Source organism: Lipomyces oligophaga (genome assembly GCF_038497815.1).
Source record: "Lipomyces oligophaga strain CBS 7107 unplaced genomic scaffold V1516scaffold_7, whole genome shotgun sequence".
In the NCBI taxonomy this organism is placed as follows: Eukaryota; Fungi; Ascomycota; class Lipomycetes; order Lipomycetales; family Lipomycetaceae; genus Lipomyces; species [Lipomyces] oligophaga.
This window is the reverse complement of record NW_027117791.1, coordinates 796,848-814,334: the sequence shown is the minus strand read 5'-3', so window position 1 is coordinate 814,334 and position 17,487 is coordinate 796,848. Positions and strand designations below refer to the sequence as shown.

The 17,487-nt window shown below is 48.2% G+C and overlaps 7 protein-coding genes across 7 annotated transcripts; 4 read left to right on the top strand and 3 right to left on the bottom strand.

Annotated features, from left to right (window-relative positions):
* Positions 1 to 67: 67 nt before the first annotated feature.
* V1516DRAFT_687311 (uncharacterized protein) lies at positions 68 to 1,093 on the top strand (the record flags this gene model as incomplete). Its single annotated transcript, XM_066923719.1, has 1 exon — positions 68 to 1,093. The coding sequence occupies one exon, from the start codon at positions 68 to 70 to the stop codon at positions 1,091 to 1,093; it is 1,026 nt and encodes a 341-aa protein (XP_066775808.1).
* A 118-nt stretch (positions 1,094 to 1,211) lies between these two features.
* On the bottom strand, positions 1,212 to 2,294 carry V1516DRAFT_697058 (major facilitator superfamily domain-containing protein; the record flags this gene model as incomplete). Its single annotated transcript, XM_066924070.1, has 1 exon — positions 1,212 to 2,294. The coding sequence occupies one exon, from the start codon at positions 2,292 to 2,294 to the stop codon at positions 1,212 to 1,214; it is 1,083 nt and encodes a 360-aa protein (XP_066775807.1).
* A 2,160-nt stretch (positions 2,295 to 4,454) lies between these two features.
* On the top strand, positions 4,455 to 5,600 carry V1516DRAFT_680267 (NADP-dependent oxidoreductase domain-containing protein). The gene has a single exon (XM_066923058.1). It carries the CDS (start codon positions 4,888 to 4,890, stop codon positions 5,494 to 5,496), a length of 609 nt encoding a protein of 202 aa, XP_066775806.1. The 5' UTR covers positions 4,455 to 4,887; the 3' UTR covers positions 5,497 to 5,600.
* Positions 5,553 to 6,944, bottom strand: V1516DRAFT_680266 (uncharacterized protein). The gene has a single exon (XM_066923057.1). It carries the CDS (start codon positions 6,731 to 6,733, stop codon positions 5,678 to 5,680), a length of 1,056 nt encoding a protein of 351 aa, XP_066775805.1. The 5' UTR covers positions 6,734 to 6,944; the 3' UTR covers positions 5,553 to 5,677.
* A 1,272-nt stretch (positions 6,945 to 8,216) lies between these two features.
* V1516DRAFT_628310 (fungal-specific transcription factor domain-containing protein) lies at positions 8,217 to 10,448 on the top strand (the record flags this gene model as incomplete). Its single annotated transcript, XM_066919834.1, has 2 exons — positions 8,217 to 8,796; positions 9,061 to 10,448. Coding segments are annotated over 2 exons (1,968 nt in total), but the record flags the coding sequence as incomplete, so codon positions are not given.
* Positions 10,449 to 11,284: 836 nt separating this feature from the next.
* On the top strand, positions 11,285 to 13,396 carry V1516DRAFT_713682 (uncharacterized protein). The gene has a single exon (XM_066924317.1). The coding sequence runs from the start codon at positions 11,683 to 11,685 to the stop codon at positions 13,066 to 13,068; it is 1,386 nt and encodes a 461-aa protein (XP_066775803.1). The 5' UTR covers positions 11,285 to 11,682; the 3' UTR covers positions 13,069 to 13,396.
* Positions 13,397 to 13,868: 472 nt separating this feature from the next.
* V1516DRAFT_680260 (fungal-specific transcription factor domain-containing protein) lies at positions 13,869 to 16,844 on the bottom strand. The gene has a single exon (XM_066923056.1). It carries the CDS (start codon positions 16,699 to 16,701, stop codon positions 14,131 to 14,133), a length of 2,571 nt encoding a protein of 856 aa, XP_066775802.1. The 5' UTR covers positions 16,702 to 16,844; the 3' UTR covers positions 13,869 to 14,130.
* Between the last annotated feature and the right edge of the window lie 643 nt (positions 16,845 to 17,487).

Here is a 17,487-nt window from a genome sequence, read left to right as displayed (position 1 = left end):
CTCATCAGAATAATATACATATCACTAGCTCTCTATTGATATACATATCGCTACTATCGACTCAACCATGGCTGTGTTGAACTTTGGTGTTGCCGGCGCAGGCCGAATGGGCAGTATTCATATTGAGAACATGATGCGTACACCTGGAATAAAGATTATTGCAGTTTGCACGGTTGTACCACGGGAAATTGAGTGGGTCAAGAGCGTGTTTCCTGATGCGATCGTGACTGCGGATTTTGATGAGTTTCTTGCAGTAGAGCAGCTTGACGCTGTTCTGCTTGTCACTCCGACTGCGTTCCATAAAGAGCAAGTGATCAAGTCTATGCATGCAGGCAAACATGTTATCTGTGAAAAACCGATTGCTGCAACACCCCAGGACGCCTGGGAAGTCTACCATGAAAGTCTCAAGTTCCCAGAACTCAAGGTAGCCTGTGCATTCCCACGTCGGTATGCCACAGTATATATGGACGCTGCAGAACGGATTCGCAAGGGTGAGATCGGAGAAATTACGACAATCCGATCACAGTCTGCCGACTTGTATCAATGCAATGAGTTTTTCTTAAACTACATCAAGGTTTCCGGTGGAATCTTCATCGACTGCAACATTCATGACATTGACAATTGTTTGTTTTTGATCGGCCGAGACGTCCATGCGACGACAGCATACGCCGTCGGAACTACACATGTATTTCCTCAGTTTGCCGAGTGGGGTGATGTTGACGATGGAATGGGCATTGTGACCTTTGAAGAGCAGTTGGTTATGAATGTCTATGGGTCGCGAAACATGCGCCACGCCCACCATACCATGACTGAGATCATTGGTACCAAGGGTCGGATCTTGCTCAACGGTCAGCCTCGACTCAATCAGATCGACATCTCGGACGAAACAGGAACCCGCATGGTCGGTGCTACGAGCCACATGGATGTGTTTGCTCCTGCGTTCCAGCGCGAAATCGAGGGATTCAGAGACTGGATTACAATTGATAAAAAGCCATCTTTTAATTTGAAAGACGCTGCCAAAGCGGTATCAATTGCATTCGCTCTTACAGAGTCTTTGAGAGAAAAAGCTCTTGCTACTGTGAAAGAATATTAGTCTTAAATTTTGTACTGTATTCAAACTTTTGTGTGCCGTTCTGAAATAAATCTATGTGATAAAATACTATTAAAACTCCGTCCTAATTAAACACAGCCAATGAAAATACAAAAATGAACTACTTTATTGAAAATGGATTCTTTGTGATCATGATTTTGGCAATCATCGCAACCGTACCTGCTGTGCACATCATGATAGCGGCAAAAGTGGCAGCACCCCAGTATTTCCCATTATTTGAGTCGATGATGGCACCTGCAACGGGAACACCCAGCAAGGACGAGAAACTCTGGAAAGCCGAGACAGCTCCGAGTCTTGCGCCAACATCTTGAATTGGTGAAATCTCGGCAATCATAGGCTGCCATAGCGTCAATGCAATGCCCGACGAAAAGCCGTACAAGGCAGCATAAAAAATAATTGCCACATGAGATGAAGCAGGAATCCACAATCCAGCAGTCAACACTGCAGATAAAAACAGACCAAAAACGTACATGTTGAACCGACCGACTTTATCAGCCAACAATCCAGGAACTACTCGACCCGCACAGGAACCTGCGTTCTGTATTGAAATCAGATATGAAGATAGGTTTTGTGAGAAGCCGTGGGCAACTGCATGTGATGGGACGTATGTAATTGGAATAAACAGGCCCCAGTATCCAAAAAAGACTGCAAGGCCTGCGACGCCAAATGACGGTTCACGGAAAAATGGTTGAATGTAGGATCTTTTAAACTCAAGTTTCTGACGACCAGGGGACCGTAATCGGGAAGAAACGGTCATACAGGCAATCAGAGAGAAAAAAAGCATGACAAATCCGATTGAACGGACACCCCAGCCGAAGCCAGCACGCTCTTGGACTCGTCGAAAAATGATTGGAATGACAATACCTCCGAGTGAGGAGCCCGCATTGGCGATTCCCAAAGCGGTCGCACGCTTCTTAATGAACCACGAACCAAGTGATGAGATACATGGATTAAACAACAGCGCAGCTCCGAGAGCCGTGCATACACCCTGCGCGAGAATGAACTGGTAATATTGCTCGCAGAGCGAGGTCATCATGACTCCGAACACCATAACGACTGTTCCGCACATAAGCAGGACTGTCGGCCCAAAGATGTCGAAAATACGACCGACAAATACACTGCCGAGAACGGTGATGCATGTTTCGAGGGAGGTAATCCAGCCGACTTGCGACGCGGAGTACATGGACAGCTGGTGCGAGAGATAGTACTCTTGAAATATACCGATAACTTGGACATAACCAAAAGAAGCGAAGATGCCACATCCAGAACCTAGAACACAGAGCCAAGCCTTTGTGCCATGGTCTGGCGGATATAGCTCGTGAGGTTGGAGAACATAGTGGGTATCTGTGGGTGGTGGAAGTGAAAGGTCATTTTTTTCCTCCTGAAATTCAGGCGCGATGTCTACTGGCTCAGGGTCGAGCGCGTGAACATTCGACGGTTTTTCCATTTCGTATTTTGTGATACTTGCTGGGATTCTCCACCGTCATAAATGAGCGATGAACTGGAGTCAAGCAGCTATGTGAATCTGTCCAGCAGACGGTGTTTATAAATACAATAGAAGGAGAAGTGAGATTGCGGGGACACTAGCCCGCGGGGGAGTCGACGGTGGAGGAATGGATTAGCGGATAACGAGCGCAGTGACGTCGATTCAGACTAGAATTTCATGACGGTGAACGAGCGAGTACGGATATTGGTGACAGCAACAACTTAGTAGCCGGTTGCAGAGTAATTTTTTGAGGATTTACAGGAAGACTAGGTCTAATTGTGTAGAGCCGACCGTAATATTGCGAACAGTTTATAGGGCAGAAGTTCGGCTGTAGTGGGGTTGACCGGGCTTAACCGAACAACGGCGCCTACAATTGGTGGAATTAAACAGAGCGGAAAAGCACATTTCCCCGCAATTTATATTCTGCCCGTGCGGATAGTGCAGACGGATATGTTATCATGCGGACAGCTTTGTTGAAAGCATATTTTTTGTTTCTTCTTGCACTTGCATTGGAGAAGCTCATTCCAGACGACTGTATGTGCAGAGTTGATACGAAGCACTGGAGGCGAGACGTTTTGCAGAAGTTTTGTAGTCATCTAGAGCGGATGCATGACTTTTTTGATCATGAAACTAGTCCGTACAGGAAAGAGAAGATCTAAGCGACAGCAGTCAATTTAATGCTTTCGACGGTTCTGGCCATGTATGCGGAGGATGATGAGATGCATGTGAAGTATCTGAAGCCGGTGATGGATTGGATTGGTACCACAGATACTATCTAGTTTGTAACTACATGCTCATATTAATCAAATATAATCAGGTAGTCATTTCTATTAGACTCAAAGTTCCGGGACTGATGCTGCTTTGGTCGTTTGACTACGGCTCTAGAAGTGGACGTGAATGTAGAGCTGGCTGATGAGGCGATTGTGGAGGAGCGGACGAGACCAGACATAGCTACCGGGGAGATATACACAAGCAACTGCAGATTAAGGCAATGTAAAAAAATATTGATTACGTAGAGTTATGGAAACAATTAAGATTCATGAATTGAAAGTGCATGTTTCTCACATAGTAAGTATATGCTTCTCTGAGCCGGCACAGAATTCTATTGGCTATATGGATTGGGACTCCTCAAAGGTCTGGCCTATTGTTATTTTAGAAGTCGTCGCTAGCAGGACAACAGAAAGGCCCATATGCAGAAGCCGGTAACAAAGGGATACAAACATAGATCGAGACGATTTTTGTAAACATCATCAGAAAAAGCAGGACAACATACAGCGAGCCGGTAAATCACGGTTTTTTGTTTTTTGATTCTCTGGTAAAATACAAAATCAAGATGGTTGATCCTCGACAATTTATTCTTCAAATGGACTCAAATAATCCCTACACTTAAAAAAAAAAGACAACATGCAACAGATTTGTCAATTTCGACACAAATACAATCAGAATTAATTGTAATTGCTTTTGTATGAAATACTACAAAGATTGCTAACCAAAATTGACTTTGGTAGTCAACCACTAGAATAAGAACTACAGCAAAACCGAGAGCAAGAACTACTCCGAATCCGGCAACAATCCCTAGCCGGTCCGGACGAGGCGTCGCAAAGGACGGGAGACGTTCATACACCCGACAGCCGAGCCGCGACCTGTAGAGCTGCGGCTATCTCGCACCGCAGTTTCAGCGATGCGGTCTGTGCAACATGCTGAGGAGAAACACCCCCACATTAGGAAACAATCCCAGCGCAGACTAAGCAGGAGAACGGGGCTTGTAGAAGGACAGCGGAGACTTCGTAGAGTCCCGTGATGCCCCGCTTCGTGGGGTCGGTCAGGCTAAGGCAGTATTCAAACATGTTTTGCCCTTTATATCTACAATACCTCGAGAAATCACCCAAGAATTGCTCAATTGACTGCTCGATATTGTGAGATTTCTTTGCTTTCGCGATTAGACAGCTCCGGAAATTACCAAGATCAAAATCAAATGTCGACAGGACGCACATTCACACTTAACTCGGGCTACAAGATCCCTGCGGTCGGTCTCGGAACCTGGCAATCGCCAGCCGAGCAGGTCTACACGGCCGTCCTGACTGCTCTCAAAGCCGGATACCGTCATATCGATGCTGCACTGTGCTACGGAAACGAGGAGCCAGTCGGTCGGGCACTCAAGGACTCTGGCATCCCACGCGACCAGGTCTTTTTGACCTCCAAACTGTGGTCGTCCGGCCACACTCGAGTCGCTGAGGAGGTCGAGAAGTCGCTCGCCTCTCTCGGCGTGGAGTACTTGGATCTGTATCTGATGCACTGGCCGATCTCGCTGAACCCGGCTGGCAACCATCCGTTGTTTCCGACCAAGGCCGACGGTTCGCGTGATATTCTACCTGACGAGGAATGGAACTTTGTCAAAACGTGGGCTTCCATGCAGGACTTGTTGGCCTCCGGCAAAGTGCGCTCGATCGGTGTCTCGAACTTCTCCACCTGGCACTTCGAGAAGTTGCTTGCTGCACCTACTACGACCGTTACGCCAGCCGTCAACCAGGTCGAGATGCACCCTTACAATCCGCAGTTCAAGCTTGTCAAGTACTGCCAGGGCAAAGGCATCCACATGACTGCGTACTCTCCGCTCGGCTCGACCGACGCGCCTCTGCAGCAGGAACCGATCATCCAGGAGATTGCCACTAAGACCGGTAAGTCTGCTGCGCAGGTCTTGATTTCTTGGGGTGTGTGGCGTGGAACCTCTGTTGTGCCAAAGTCTGTCACGCCCGCTCGTGTCATCTCGAACTTTGAAGACTTTGTGCTGTCGGATGAAGACGGAAACAAGATCAATGAGATTTCCAAGACGACCCAGCGACGACTTGTCACGCCTAATTGGGGAGTTAAGGTGTTTTATGATGACGATGATTTGTAATTTTTCCGTTGTTGATAGACAATATACACAAGCTGGGACAAGATGGTCTAATCGGATCGCTATGTAATTCAATTTTTTTAACTCAATAAATATTTCTACAAGTGCGCAATCGTATAATTCATAGACAATTAGTTATATTTGAATCACATAATTTAATTTAAAACATAAGTGAATAATCGCATTAATTTGTACGCACTTCATTTTCATCATACAGAATCTTCACACCAGTGTTGACCGCTTCTTGGAGTGCACAAGCGATCTTCACAGCATGCACAGCGCCCTTGAATGGAATTGGAACAGGCGTATCATTGATGATGGTGTCCAAATATGCCGCGAACTCGGTTGCGAACGAAGCAGCAAAGCGATCGAAAAATGTCTGCGGTTCAAGCGAGCGAACACCATACTTGTCGTGGATCTTGAGATGATTGATCCGGGGTTCGAGATTGACCGACATCTTACCCTCGGTGCCAACGAGCCATGTCTGGTCCTCCTGGCCAGCCGCCATCATCCGGGTGACATAGAAAGACGCCATCTGACCGGAATAAAACTCAACAATTCCGACCGCATTGTCGACATCATTGTGCTCAGCGAGAGCAGGCTCGATGGCACAGGTGCCGACGGCGGAAATAGACTTGACGACGTTGTTCTCGCCGAGATACCAGAGCGCAAGATCAATGTCATGGATGGTGCAGTCGACGAAAATGCCGCCGGAAAATTGTGCATACTGGACAAAGAATCCAGATGGATCACGTTTGTCGCCAGTCTGACCGTAGTAGACGACGGGCTTGCCAATGAGACCGTCGTCGAGCTTGGCCTTCAGTTCTGCGTAGGAGGAATCGAAACGACGCATGAAACCACACATGACCTTAAGTTCAGGCTTCTTTGCGGCCGCATCAACAACAGATTGCGATACATCCTCCTTGGTCGAGATGGGCTTCTCGGTGAAGACATGCTTGCCCTTTGCGATTCCCTTCAGGACTTGCTCGGCGTGCACGGCGGTCACGGTTGCAACAAACACGCATTCGAGACCTTCCTGTTCGAGCATCTTGTCGTAATCATCGTAGACCGTGACTCCTAAAGGCTCGAGATTTTCTCTAGCCCAGACAAGCTCATGCGGGGCAGGCGTGAATGCGGCCACAAGGTTGGCCTGGGGAATGGCCAGGAGGGTTCGAGCATGGCGCTGGCCAATACGACCAAGACCAGCGATTCCAATTGAGACTCGACGAGGTGAAGGCATTGTAAAAAAAAATTTAAACGATTTTCACGGTGCTGTGCAAACGGACAGACAGACAAACAGACAGGCAGACAATGAGTCGAGCAAGCTGTGGAAGGATCAACGCTTAATGATCAAAGATCGATGTGCGGCGGTGGGAAAGAGTGATGAATACGGAATTTAACTGATGTTAAATATTGTCAATTGTATATCAACTGGAACACCCAGAAAATGTAGATCTACGTATCTGAAGTATATACACACACACACTTATATATATATATATTCATGTATTTCGTTGCCGGACGCCCAGACATCCGTCCGTTCGACTATCGTAGCCGACCATTCTACAGACCCGGGCTTTCTAGAACCTGGCGAATCCAGCCCAACCGCAACCTTGTTGAGTTTGAACGAACCGCGGATAGAAACAATACCAATGGTCCGCACAGTCTGTCAGCATCAAAAACGTGGTTTTGGCGACATTCTCCGCAGTATTTTCCGTAGACGCGATGTGAATCTGCAGCGAATCGCTGAGGAGCAGTGTCGATATTGCAGCTGTACGAAATCGAAAACGGAGAGCAACGAGCAGCTAACCCCGCGCCCAATTTCTCCTGAGCGGTCACGACACCAAATCCGCAGAACTTCTATTAAAGAACATTGAACTAAAAAGCAACTAAAAAGCAACTAAAAACAATCAAATCCGTCTAGCCTGCCAATTTTCTCATCTATTTCCCCACTTGGAGAACAACCTCTACAAGTCAACTCCAGAGCAGTCCTGGGTCAACTGCGCGATCGTCTGCAAGACCGCAGAACGAGCGCCGGGGCGGGCGCTCGTTGATATCCTATTCGGGAGATCACCCAGTCAGGTAACCGGTCCTTCTCTGTTTACTACCTTCCTCTCTCGGACCGGCTTTATGTCTGTATTTAGCCTTCTGTCCCTCCCTCCCGCTGGGTCCACTCCGCTGGTCTAACGGTGGCACAAGACCCCCAGTTCCCGCCTCAGTTCCCCGGCTTCTCCAGAAACGCGTCCCTCAGTGTTGGCCGCTCTTTTCCCCCCACCCCACACAATTACTTGCGGGCAACCCAGCACCACGAACGGTGTGTCTTCTTCCCCGCAATATTCCAGCGGTGGTCCGTCCAGGGTACTCTATCCCGCCTGTAGCCTCGAGTGCACAGAGATGTGCTTCCTCTTGGGTAATACGTCGTCCTGTCGGTTGTTCACCTCTGGCGGAGTTCCAGCCAGGCCCTGCTCAAGAGGTCTGTCCATAATACACTGCCGTTCGCTGTTGTCCAGTAACCATCTTCGTACTACTTGCACATTTCCATCGCTCGCACTTCCTAGCCTTTCCCCATCCATTGCGCCCAGTCCTGCGCTTCCACTCCCTCCAGCTCGTTTCTCTTCCCGTCCTGTCGCGTCCGTCTTGTCTGTCTTGTCCGTCTTGTCCGTCTCGACTCGACTAGTCTCCAGTTCGCAAACAATTCCCGCCTGCTCCCCGCCTGCTCCGCAATGTCACAGACTCTACCCCTCCAAAAACCCAAAAAAGCCCCGCCGACGTCCAGACGGTCCTCCATAGCCTGCACCCGCTGCCACCAGTCGAAAATCAAGTGCGACGTCTCCGTCCTCGGCTCGCCCTGCACCCGTTGCAAGGAGCGCGGCATTACCGACTGCGAACCCATCCGGTCCAGACGAGGCACCTACGACCGCAAGGAATGGCTCAAAAAAGTCCGCGCCAGAAAAGAGGCCGAGCAGCTCCAGAGAGATCTTGACCGCGACCACCACATCCAAGACCACGACCACGACCACGACCACGATCGCACCCACGACGGCTTCAACCACACCAACGACCTCCATTCCCGGCTCCTGCATGACCAGTCGTATTCCGACAGCGACATCACGCCAAAATCTGAACCCGCCTCCGTCGCCGGCTCTGGCTCCTTCGATCTCTCTCCAAACTCTTTCTTCGATACAACCGATCTTTCGCCCATCCCTGCCTCACCGGTCTCTACCAGATCTGCCAGCCAATTCGACCCTTTCTCCCCCTTCGCCCCAAGTCCCTCTTCGATATCCCACATCCAACCCTCCGCCAGTCCCAGTCAGAGTTTCTCCATTGTCCCGCACCCCGGCAATTCCATTCTGCCATTTCCGCTCGCCGACGACGACGCTTCCCCTTCTATATCTGGACCGGCATCTCTCGCAGGCTCCTCTCGCTCCTACTCGGCTGGCTCCTCACAGCAACCCTTCCTATCCTTTCTGCCCGAACCGAACTATCCTTCTTTATCTCTGTCAACCACCACCTCGACCACCTCCTCCACACCCTCGTCAGCCTCCATCAACACAAAGCTGCTCGAAGGTGCTATGCCGCTCCAATTGCCGACACACTCGATTCTCCCACACCCACCACATATCCCCGCTTTCAGAATCGCGGCTCTCCATGAAGATCATTGCTTTGACATGCCTGAGCCGGCGCTCATGGCTTCCTTGTTGACCGCTTACTTCCAGCACATTCACTCTACTCTGCCCATCCTGCTACGACATCGTATTGCACAGCAGTTCTACTCCGGCACGATTCCCTGGCTTCTCCTCAACTCCATAGCTTTCGTCGCTGCTAGCCATGTCCCGTTGCATCTTCTCCCCACCATTACTCACAAGGAGGCTCGGCGCATGTACTACGACAGGGCAAAAGCGCTCTGGGACGAGGGCTACGAGCTGGACGATCTTGTTCTGATCCAGAGTACGATTTTACTGTCGAACTGGGGCGGCAGACCCACTGATTATTGGAATCCATCTGCCTGGATTGACGCAGCCGTCAGTGTTGCTGAGCGGATCAGCATGAACGTCGCTTCGACGATGTCTGGTCTGACCGAGTTGGACAAAATCAAGCGACGATGCTGGTGGACATTAGTTGTGCGTGATACCTTCTGTGCAACTTTACTAGGCAAGCCTGTCCGCATCAACTTGTCGCAGGCTTCTGTACCGATGTTGACCTTGTCTGATTTCGTCGAGCTCAATGAAGACTTGGACGACAGCAATAACGAGTCCTCCATACCGCTCGAGGCGATCGACGAGTCTGTGTTTGTTCCTCCTGTTAATGCACATGCAATGTACTATATTGAGGCAACCAAACTGGCGCAAGTGTTACGGACTATTGCCGTCGAGCGGACGCGCAATCATCTATCGAGGGATAACCTTTTTGGCTCGCCATCAAACGCCGTCGTCGCGGTGCCACTAAGCGACGGATTTGTGTTGGAGACCTTGAAAGTGCTTGACGAGTGGCGACATGGTCTACCAGCTGCGCTGCGATTTCCTATGGTTCCCCAGGGGCGCGAAAACTACATTTTATCTGCGAGTCTCTCGCTCATGTATAACCACAACCTGGTTTTCCTGCATCAAGCTACGTTTTCGCCATCTGAGCAACGACGTGCTGGTCGGCGCGGATCGGTCGTGTCTGTGGCGATAGCGCAAGATGCAGTGACGGAGATTGCCGATCTCGGCGCAGCACTTGTGACAAGTGGAGACTTATCGCGAGTCGCGAGCGAAGCTTTTAATGCATTTTTCATGGCGATTGTGCTGCTATTCACTCAAGTGCAGGAGAAGCTGCAGATGAATGAGAATGCGACAAACGTGACTCTGCTACGGACTCAGCTTAAAGTATGTGAAATGGTCGTTTACAAAACTCAGGAGTACTGGGACCATGCAGAATGGATTCTTGCGCTGGGCGAATCCTTGCATGCTCGACTAAGCGCACAGAGACCGCCGCCTAATGATCCTGGTAATGGAGGGAGTTCTAGCCTAAGAGATTTTTTAGGCCAGCTTAAGAGCCGTCCGCGTGCGGAACGGGTCTTTACTACTGCCAGTATGTCGTCGTCCAGGATCGGCAGTGAAACCACCACCACCACCGCCACGAGCAAGGAAGAAGCAGACATTGAAATGAGCGAAGAAACTAAAGAGGAGGAATCCCAAGAATCAACAGCAATCTACACGGGATATGCAGGCAGTCTGACTTCGCAGAGCACAGTAAGCAGTCCATCGGCATCTCCATCGATCGCCAGCTCCCAGAGCAGTCCACCCGCAAGTACCTTGTCTGCCGAGGAGGCGATAATGAGCCGGTTTACGACAGAGTTTGATATGGATTACGAGAGCGACGGAACCGAGCTTGCTCCGAAAGAACATATTTGCGACATTGATAGCAGCAGTCTTGTTGGCGATCTAGAACTGGCAGGAGTTGCGCTTGTGAGCGCAAACGGAAGTAGTGCAGCAGCGGTCTTTGCGCGCGCAACAAAGGAGGTGAAGTGTACATAGATTATTATATTTATACTGGATTACTGGATTATTGGATTATCGGATTTGGATTATTGGATATAATATGTACTATTAAATATACTATGTATTATTATATTATTTTACATGTTTTTATATGTTGTTATATGCTGTGTTTTGCAACGACTAATTTCTTTCTACATGATCAAATGCGCTCTTTGTACCAAATGCAGCAGTAAGAACGCACACGGGCCGAGGCGGCTCAAACTATGAAACACACTCTGACCCAGTCTTTTAAGTCTAATCCCAAACGGACCGCAAGCCCGCAGGCGCTGTGTGCGGCTTTCAGGAGTCTATGCGTGAGACAGGAATAGTTGCCGAGAGAGGGAACTCGAACGAGGGCCGCATGGCGGGCGGCCGAATGGGAGAAGCAGAACCAGAACTAGGAGCAGGTGCAGATTAGACGTTCTGGAGATTTCAGGTCGAGAGGGTCGGAGGGTCGGAGGGTCGACCTGTTGTGAGGGAGGACTGAGTCGAACTGTGCTGAGGGGTTACTCGGCGCTGGAGTTGCAGTAGCAGAAGTAGAAACTGTAAGCAAGGTAAATCAGAACTGTGGAATCGCGGGTGGCAGAGGAGCGGTGACAATCATGACCGTGTTGAAATAGACTGTACTTGCCTTTCAATTGATCGAGTTTATTCTGTACCAGTCAAATAAATGTCCAGTTCGGGCGAGCATCCGAACATCGTATTTGACGAGACGATCCTGTCATTTCTGGCCGACTCTTTCGAGGCTGCAGATCAGCCTGACCATCACAGACAAGACTCTCCGAAGGAAGAGATTAGACAGGAAGAGGGAGAACAAGACAAGGAAGAAATAGAGCACGACGAAAGGCAAGGCAAAACGGCATATCTATACTCACAGTCGTGCTTCGTCGCGCCGGCACCTACCCTGTTCCGAGTGCTGTTGAACAACTACATTGCGATCGTCCATCCATTGTATCCTATTCTCTCGAGTCAGCAACTTCAACGAATCTTGAGCGAGACAGATTCAAGCGCATCCCCATCATATGGATTGCCCTGGATATTACTACATGCCATATGCTTTGCGTCAGTTAGTCATCTGGCGAAATTTCCCGACACAGAACTATCGACGCAAAACGAGACCCGTCAAGTGGCTAGGCAAACTTATTATCAACGGGCAAAAGCGCTGTTTGAACTCGACTACGAGCAGAATAAACTTGTTTTAGTGCAATCTGTGATCCTGCTATCCGAATGGGATTCGAACCATCGCGCAAACACCTCAGAGTACTACAGTACACTGACTTGGATAAACGCAGGCCTATCGATTGCCGAGTCGCTGGATTTTCACAAGCCCTCGTCAACTCAGGCTCCAAATATTCCTTTCTGGTTACGCCGACGGATCTGGTGGGTCCTTCTCACTAAAGATACTTTTTGCTCAAGCATTTTGGGAAAGCCATTTCGGATTGATATTGAGTCGAACCAAGTTCCCGTTTTAGATAGGGCCGATTTTCCTGATTTTGATAACAGGAACACAAACATTCTCACGACGATCTGCTCTCTCGGCGTAGTTCTCCGTTCGGTCATTTCATTTCGCATATCGGCACAGAGACGGCAACGAGAGATCTCTGAGTTTCTTCCTCGGATCTTGCATCAGCTTACTGTTCTCAAATCCACGACTCAGACCCCTACTCATCCGGGTCTGACCCTTATTTTGGCCCACATTACTTGCTACCTTTATCTCCAGATCCCGGCACGGCATTTAGAACTATTATACGAATTCTCCTGCGCTGGCATTCAAGATTCAATAGATTCGGTCTTGAACATATTTGGTCGCGACAACAACTACGAAGGTGATATATACTGCTCCATTCCAATAGAGGCCTGGGGAGGCGTCGTCTCTGCAGCTGTGGCTCTTCTTTCGGACCACAACTACCTAAACAAGACTTCGATTCAACAACTACAACGCGTGTCTCGACTTAATTCCATCCTTGAAATATTGAACAATTCTGCCTCGGTTTGGGACTCGGCACCAATGGTCTTAGGTTTCCTGCAGGTTTTGAGGAAGTCAACATTTGATTAACACAACAAGAGACCTGGCGACCGGCTTTCTCTCCTATGCCTTCTATAGTTTTGCATTTTGTCGTACGATTACCAATTTGATAAATCTCATTCGCAAATCAATTGATAATTTTTTTCATCTTCAGAGTTGTTTATTCAAGTTAGTCATTTTACTACAGTAGATATGATGAACGTGACAGAGCTACGAAACTGTGGATACAGCCCTTGCATACGACACGTGATGGTGGTTTGTGCTCTACCATCTTGAAGTTTAGCCTGCTACTGAGCATTCTCGTCAAGAGATTTCGTTTAATTATCTTTTAAATATAACTAAATTTTGACTCAGTGAAACTTTGAATAATCAAGTCGTACTTTTTGGAAATATTAAATGTTTACCGTAAGCAACTCTCAGCTTGGCTAATTATGTGGATTCAAAGTAGTTGTCAAAGCATTGGAGCATACTCAGTTTTGATCCTCTACCACAATTTTCTAACTCAATTACAAGCAATTTATTACGGGTCTAATGATCAAATCGCTTAAAGCATTCAAATATTGTACGTTACTATCAAAATCCCACACTCTCTTAGGTAAATAAATCTGCTCCATTCTATAAGTGAAGGATATGTAAGATATTCTGATCTGGCGGATTGTATTTTCATTCATATATTTGTTTTATATGATGGGCTAGTTGACAAGAATACCTAATATCACATAAATATATGCAACTGAATATTTCTCTGATTCGATAGCCACTATTTCAATTGAATATCTACAAAGAAGCAAGTGAGTCTCCAAAATAGAGAATACATTGCGCGAGTACGGTTCTGAACACTTAAGAGAAGTTTTGTATTGACAAAGCTAACTGCCTCTACATTCTCGTCACATTATTTTATCACTTAGTATACAGTACTTCCCCCCACGAGCAGAATTAAATTTAGCTTGATCACTACTCCGAAAAATAAATTGCCACTTCAGCAGCTGCAATAATTTAGACCTTACGAATGTTTACATGACATGCAGAGTACAAGAGCTCTAGAATTCCACAGATGGAATCGTGACATCCAAAGAAAGCAGTAATCTTAATTTAATGACTAAAGATATTTGCGAAATCTTGATATGTCCACTCTGAATCTTCTCTGCTCATTGTAGGATTAGCAGGCGAATCGTCAGTGATTCTAACTAAACTGATCGATGGTGCGTTAAGTTTGCGCTTCAAATCCTCGCATAGCTCCAAAATCCAATCTGCATGCTCCCATACCTCGCGGATTTGGACAACAATCATCTCGCACATTTTCAGCTGAGACTGTGCCAGTTTCAAGTCATCATTTTGCTGACCGTTTTTGTGTAGCTGGGTGAAAAGCATAACGATAGCCATAAAAAAGCTACTATAAGCGTCTTGTGGAACTGCTCGAATGATCGAACTCGTGACTAATGAACTTGCAAGCTCAACAATCTCCATTGCTGCATGGCTTGCCGCTAATTCCGATATGCCGCTCTCGGGTAGTGACATCTGGTGGATGTAAATCAAGTGATGGTTGTATATCAACTGAATCGCAGCTGCATATGGATAAGCTATTGTACCAGCGACACAATTTTTGTTGTGGACAATGTCGAATTCGCTCGGTAGATCGTCAAGAAACGACCTCAGCTTACCGTGCATGTCCAATACAAATTCGGCACCATACCGTTTCTTGACACGAGCGGTAAGAATTTGACGCAGGATCAGTCCAAGCTTGTTCAACTGAACGCTGTACAAAACTTGTTCTTTGCGTAGCCCAACGTCGTTGCTTGCTATATCTACAGATTCGTCGCTGTCTCCCTCTCGATCAAACAAGAAATCGTGCACATTCAGCGGAGAAACATTACACTGCTCGAGATTTATCCTCAGCGGTCGGCCTAATAGCGCTGAGTAAAAACTATCCCGTGCACATATACTCCACCAAATTCGTCTCCACCAGCGTCGTTGTTCGTCCTTCTCGCTATTGCAGTCCTGATGCATTCCTGCTGATTCTGCCGCACTAGCAGCTATGTTGATCCACGCATATGCATTCGAATATACATACGACGTCTTTCTATGACGTCTGTGAGCGACTGATCTCCGCCTACCGGAGAGATCTGGCTTGATGCTTTCGACTTCGGATCGCCCGCTCCAACAAGACAGAAGGACAGCTACTTGGATGATCACCGTTTTATCTCGCTCGTATCCGAGATCAAACAGCGCCTTAGCGCGCTTATAGAACATCCGACGAGCCTCGAGATGCGTCGCCACGCCCGACTGCGATAGTACTTTGATTTCCACATGCCGCGCTGCCGTGAAACAGATAGCATGCATAAAGATCCATGGCACTTTCCGCTCGGATAGAGACTGGGCAAATTCTCCGCGGCGAATGATCGGATAGATAGGAAGCACGCGGTCATAAAATGCGCTTATGAGCGCTTCCAATATTTCTGGCTGTGGGAGCTCGAAACATCCAACGGCACTTAAGAGACCGAGTTTAGCAGAACTCATGTAAGTAGGATGGGCTAGTCCACTACACGGGCCAGAGCCAGGATTGCTGCTAATACAGGATGACTGTGCCTGTGCTGCATCGCTATCACTAGGAGCAAAGTTAGGGAGTCGGATGTCGATGTGCCGACAGGGATGAATCACTGGTGTAAGGAAACTTAATGGAGACTGCGCACCAAAATACTCTGATGTACCCTTATTTATGTCGCTTGAAATTCTCTGGCGGTTCGAGGTAAAATAGTACTCGAAATAGAGTGCCCATCTCTGTACGTTTTCTCGATGTGCAGACACTCCTCCACCCAGTGCAACCATTGAAGGTGCCAAGACAGATGGCGGTGTCGGAGAAGGTGGTGATGCTCTAGTTTGAGTAGATTGGGGACTGGCTAAATATGCCGAAACAGTGGCCGGCGTAACGCCGTCAGACGACTCAGACACCTCGGTAGGAGAAGCCTTGGAATAGTTTGTGTAGCTCGATAGCCGCGGATACCTTGTTTGGAATGTGTAGTTTGGCTCCAAAGCGACATTCGGATCTGGAAGGCCAAACTGAGTTGGTTGTGGATTCAGAATACTATGTTGATATGAAGGTTGCGACACCACCGAGTCAATAACAATCCCATGCATATCGGTACTAGACCTTGAGTAGTCTTCCGACGAGCTTGCCGCGGGTGACACACGCTTCGCCGTCCCCAAAGACAAATCACCTCGACGTTCGCGGTCTAATTTTTTTTCCTGTTCTCTTTCGCGGTCTTGTTCTCGCTCACGTTCATGGCTAGTAGTGGCCAAATGCGCTGCTGGCCCGCGTCGCGGCGTCTGCGGTCGACAATCTGTGAGCATTCGCTGACGGCATCGGGTACATGGAATCCCACGAATATTGGCATCACAGCGAATTTTAGCTGAATGACAACGCACGCAAGCAAAGGAGGACCGATATGATTTTGGCAGCGCAGTTGATGTGGACGACGAACCTAAAGAATGTGTAGGCAGAGGAGCTTGCGAAGGTATTGCAGTCGGCGAAGTTTGAATCAAATTCTCGGCTGCAGAAGACGAAACCACAGGCAATAAATGATCTTGGGCAGAATCGGGACTCGATGGAGAGATTCCGGTCGGTTGCGACGGAACGCTAGACGAAGATTTCGAGTTTGAATCCATACTGATAGCTCAACCAGACAAGTTCTAGCTTCTAGCAGTTGGAGTGAAAGACTGAAAATATCCAGATCCAGATCCAGATCCAGAGAAATTCTCAAGGCAGTCCGTCCCTTGTCGGCACTTCGTAGAAGCCGTGGACGCCGAGGATATACTGAACACACTGGGCAGTGGAAAAAGAAGCGGAGACGCGCGTGGGGAAGTCCTACGAGGAATATTTACACGTGCGTGTGTTGCCGTACAGGCTACTGGCGACCGATCGAGTGTGTCTTACTATCATCAATCTCTTTAATATTCCGCTGTTTTGCCGATCTTTTTTTTTTCTTTTCTTTTCTTTCAAACCCACAGAGTCTATGCCCGCCTATCACGGCCCTTTATAACCCTTTCATCATTAACAAGGAAATCCGGGGAAATCCAGATCCCCAGGTTCTCGCCCCGTGCGGCGGACCCCACACCTCCACCTTACCCGCGCTTGTAGTTTCGTACTAGATAATAGACTGCCCTAGTGTACAGTATATTACATATATCGTATACTATTGACTTGTTCATGTTGATATTAATATCGTACGCTATTCCATACACGAAGTCCGACCAAGAGTCCACCTGACCTGCATTTTACCCCTCCTTCCAGTCAGATACTCGTTTGCTCTCTGCCCTTACCGAAGTTGATTTAACCTTGTCCATTTTATAACCTAAATTCTGCGCGGCGCGTCGGAACGTCAACACCACTCGGAACGCTAGCGATCGGTAACATGCTCTATGACTGAACAAATTTTGGCAGACTAGTCGAAA

Coding starts and splice junctions, on each gene's coding strand:
- V1516DRAFT_713682 (XM_066924317.1), top strand. CDS start 11,683: ATGTCCAGTTCGGGCGAGCATCCGAACATCGTATTTGACGAGACGATC.
- V1516DRAFT_680267 (XM_066923058.1), top strand. CDS start 4,888: ATGCACTGGCCGATCTCGCTGAACCCGGCTGGCAACCATCCGTTGTTT.
- V1516DRAFT_680260 (XM_066923056.1), bottom strand. CDS start 16,701: ATGGATTCAAACTCGAAATCTTCGTCTAGCGTTCCGTCGCAACCGACC.
- V1516DRAFT_680266 (XM_066923057.1), bottom strand. CDS start 6,733: ATGCCTTCACCTCGTCGAGTCTCAATTGGAATCGCTGGTCTTGGTCGT.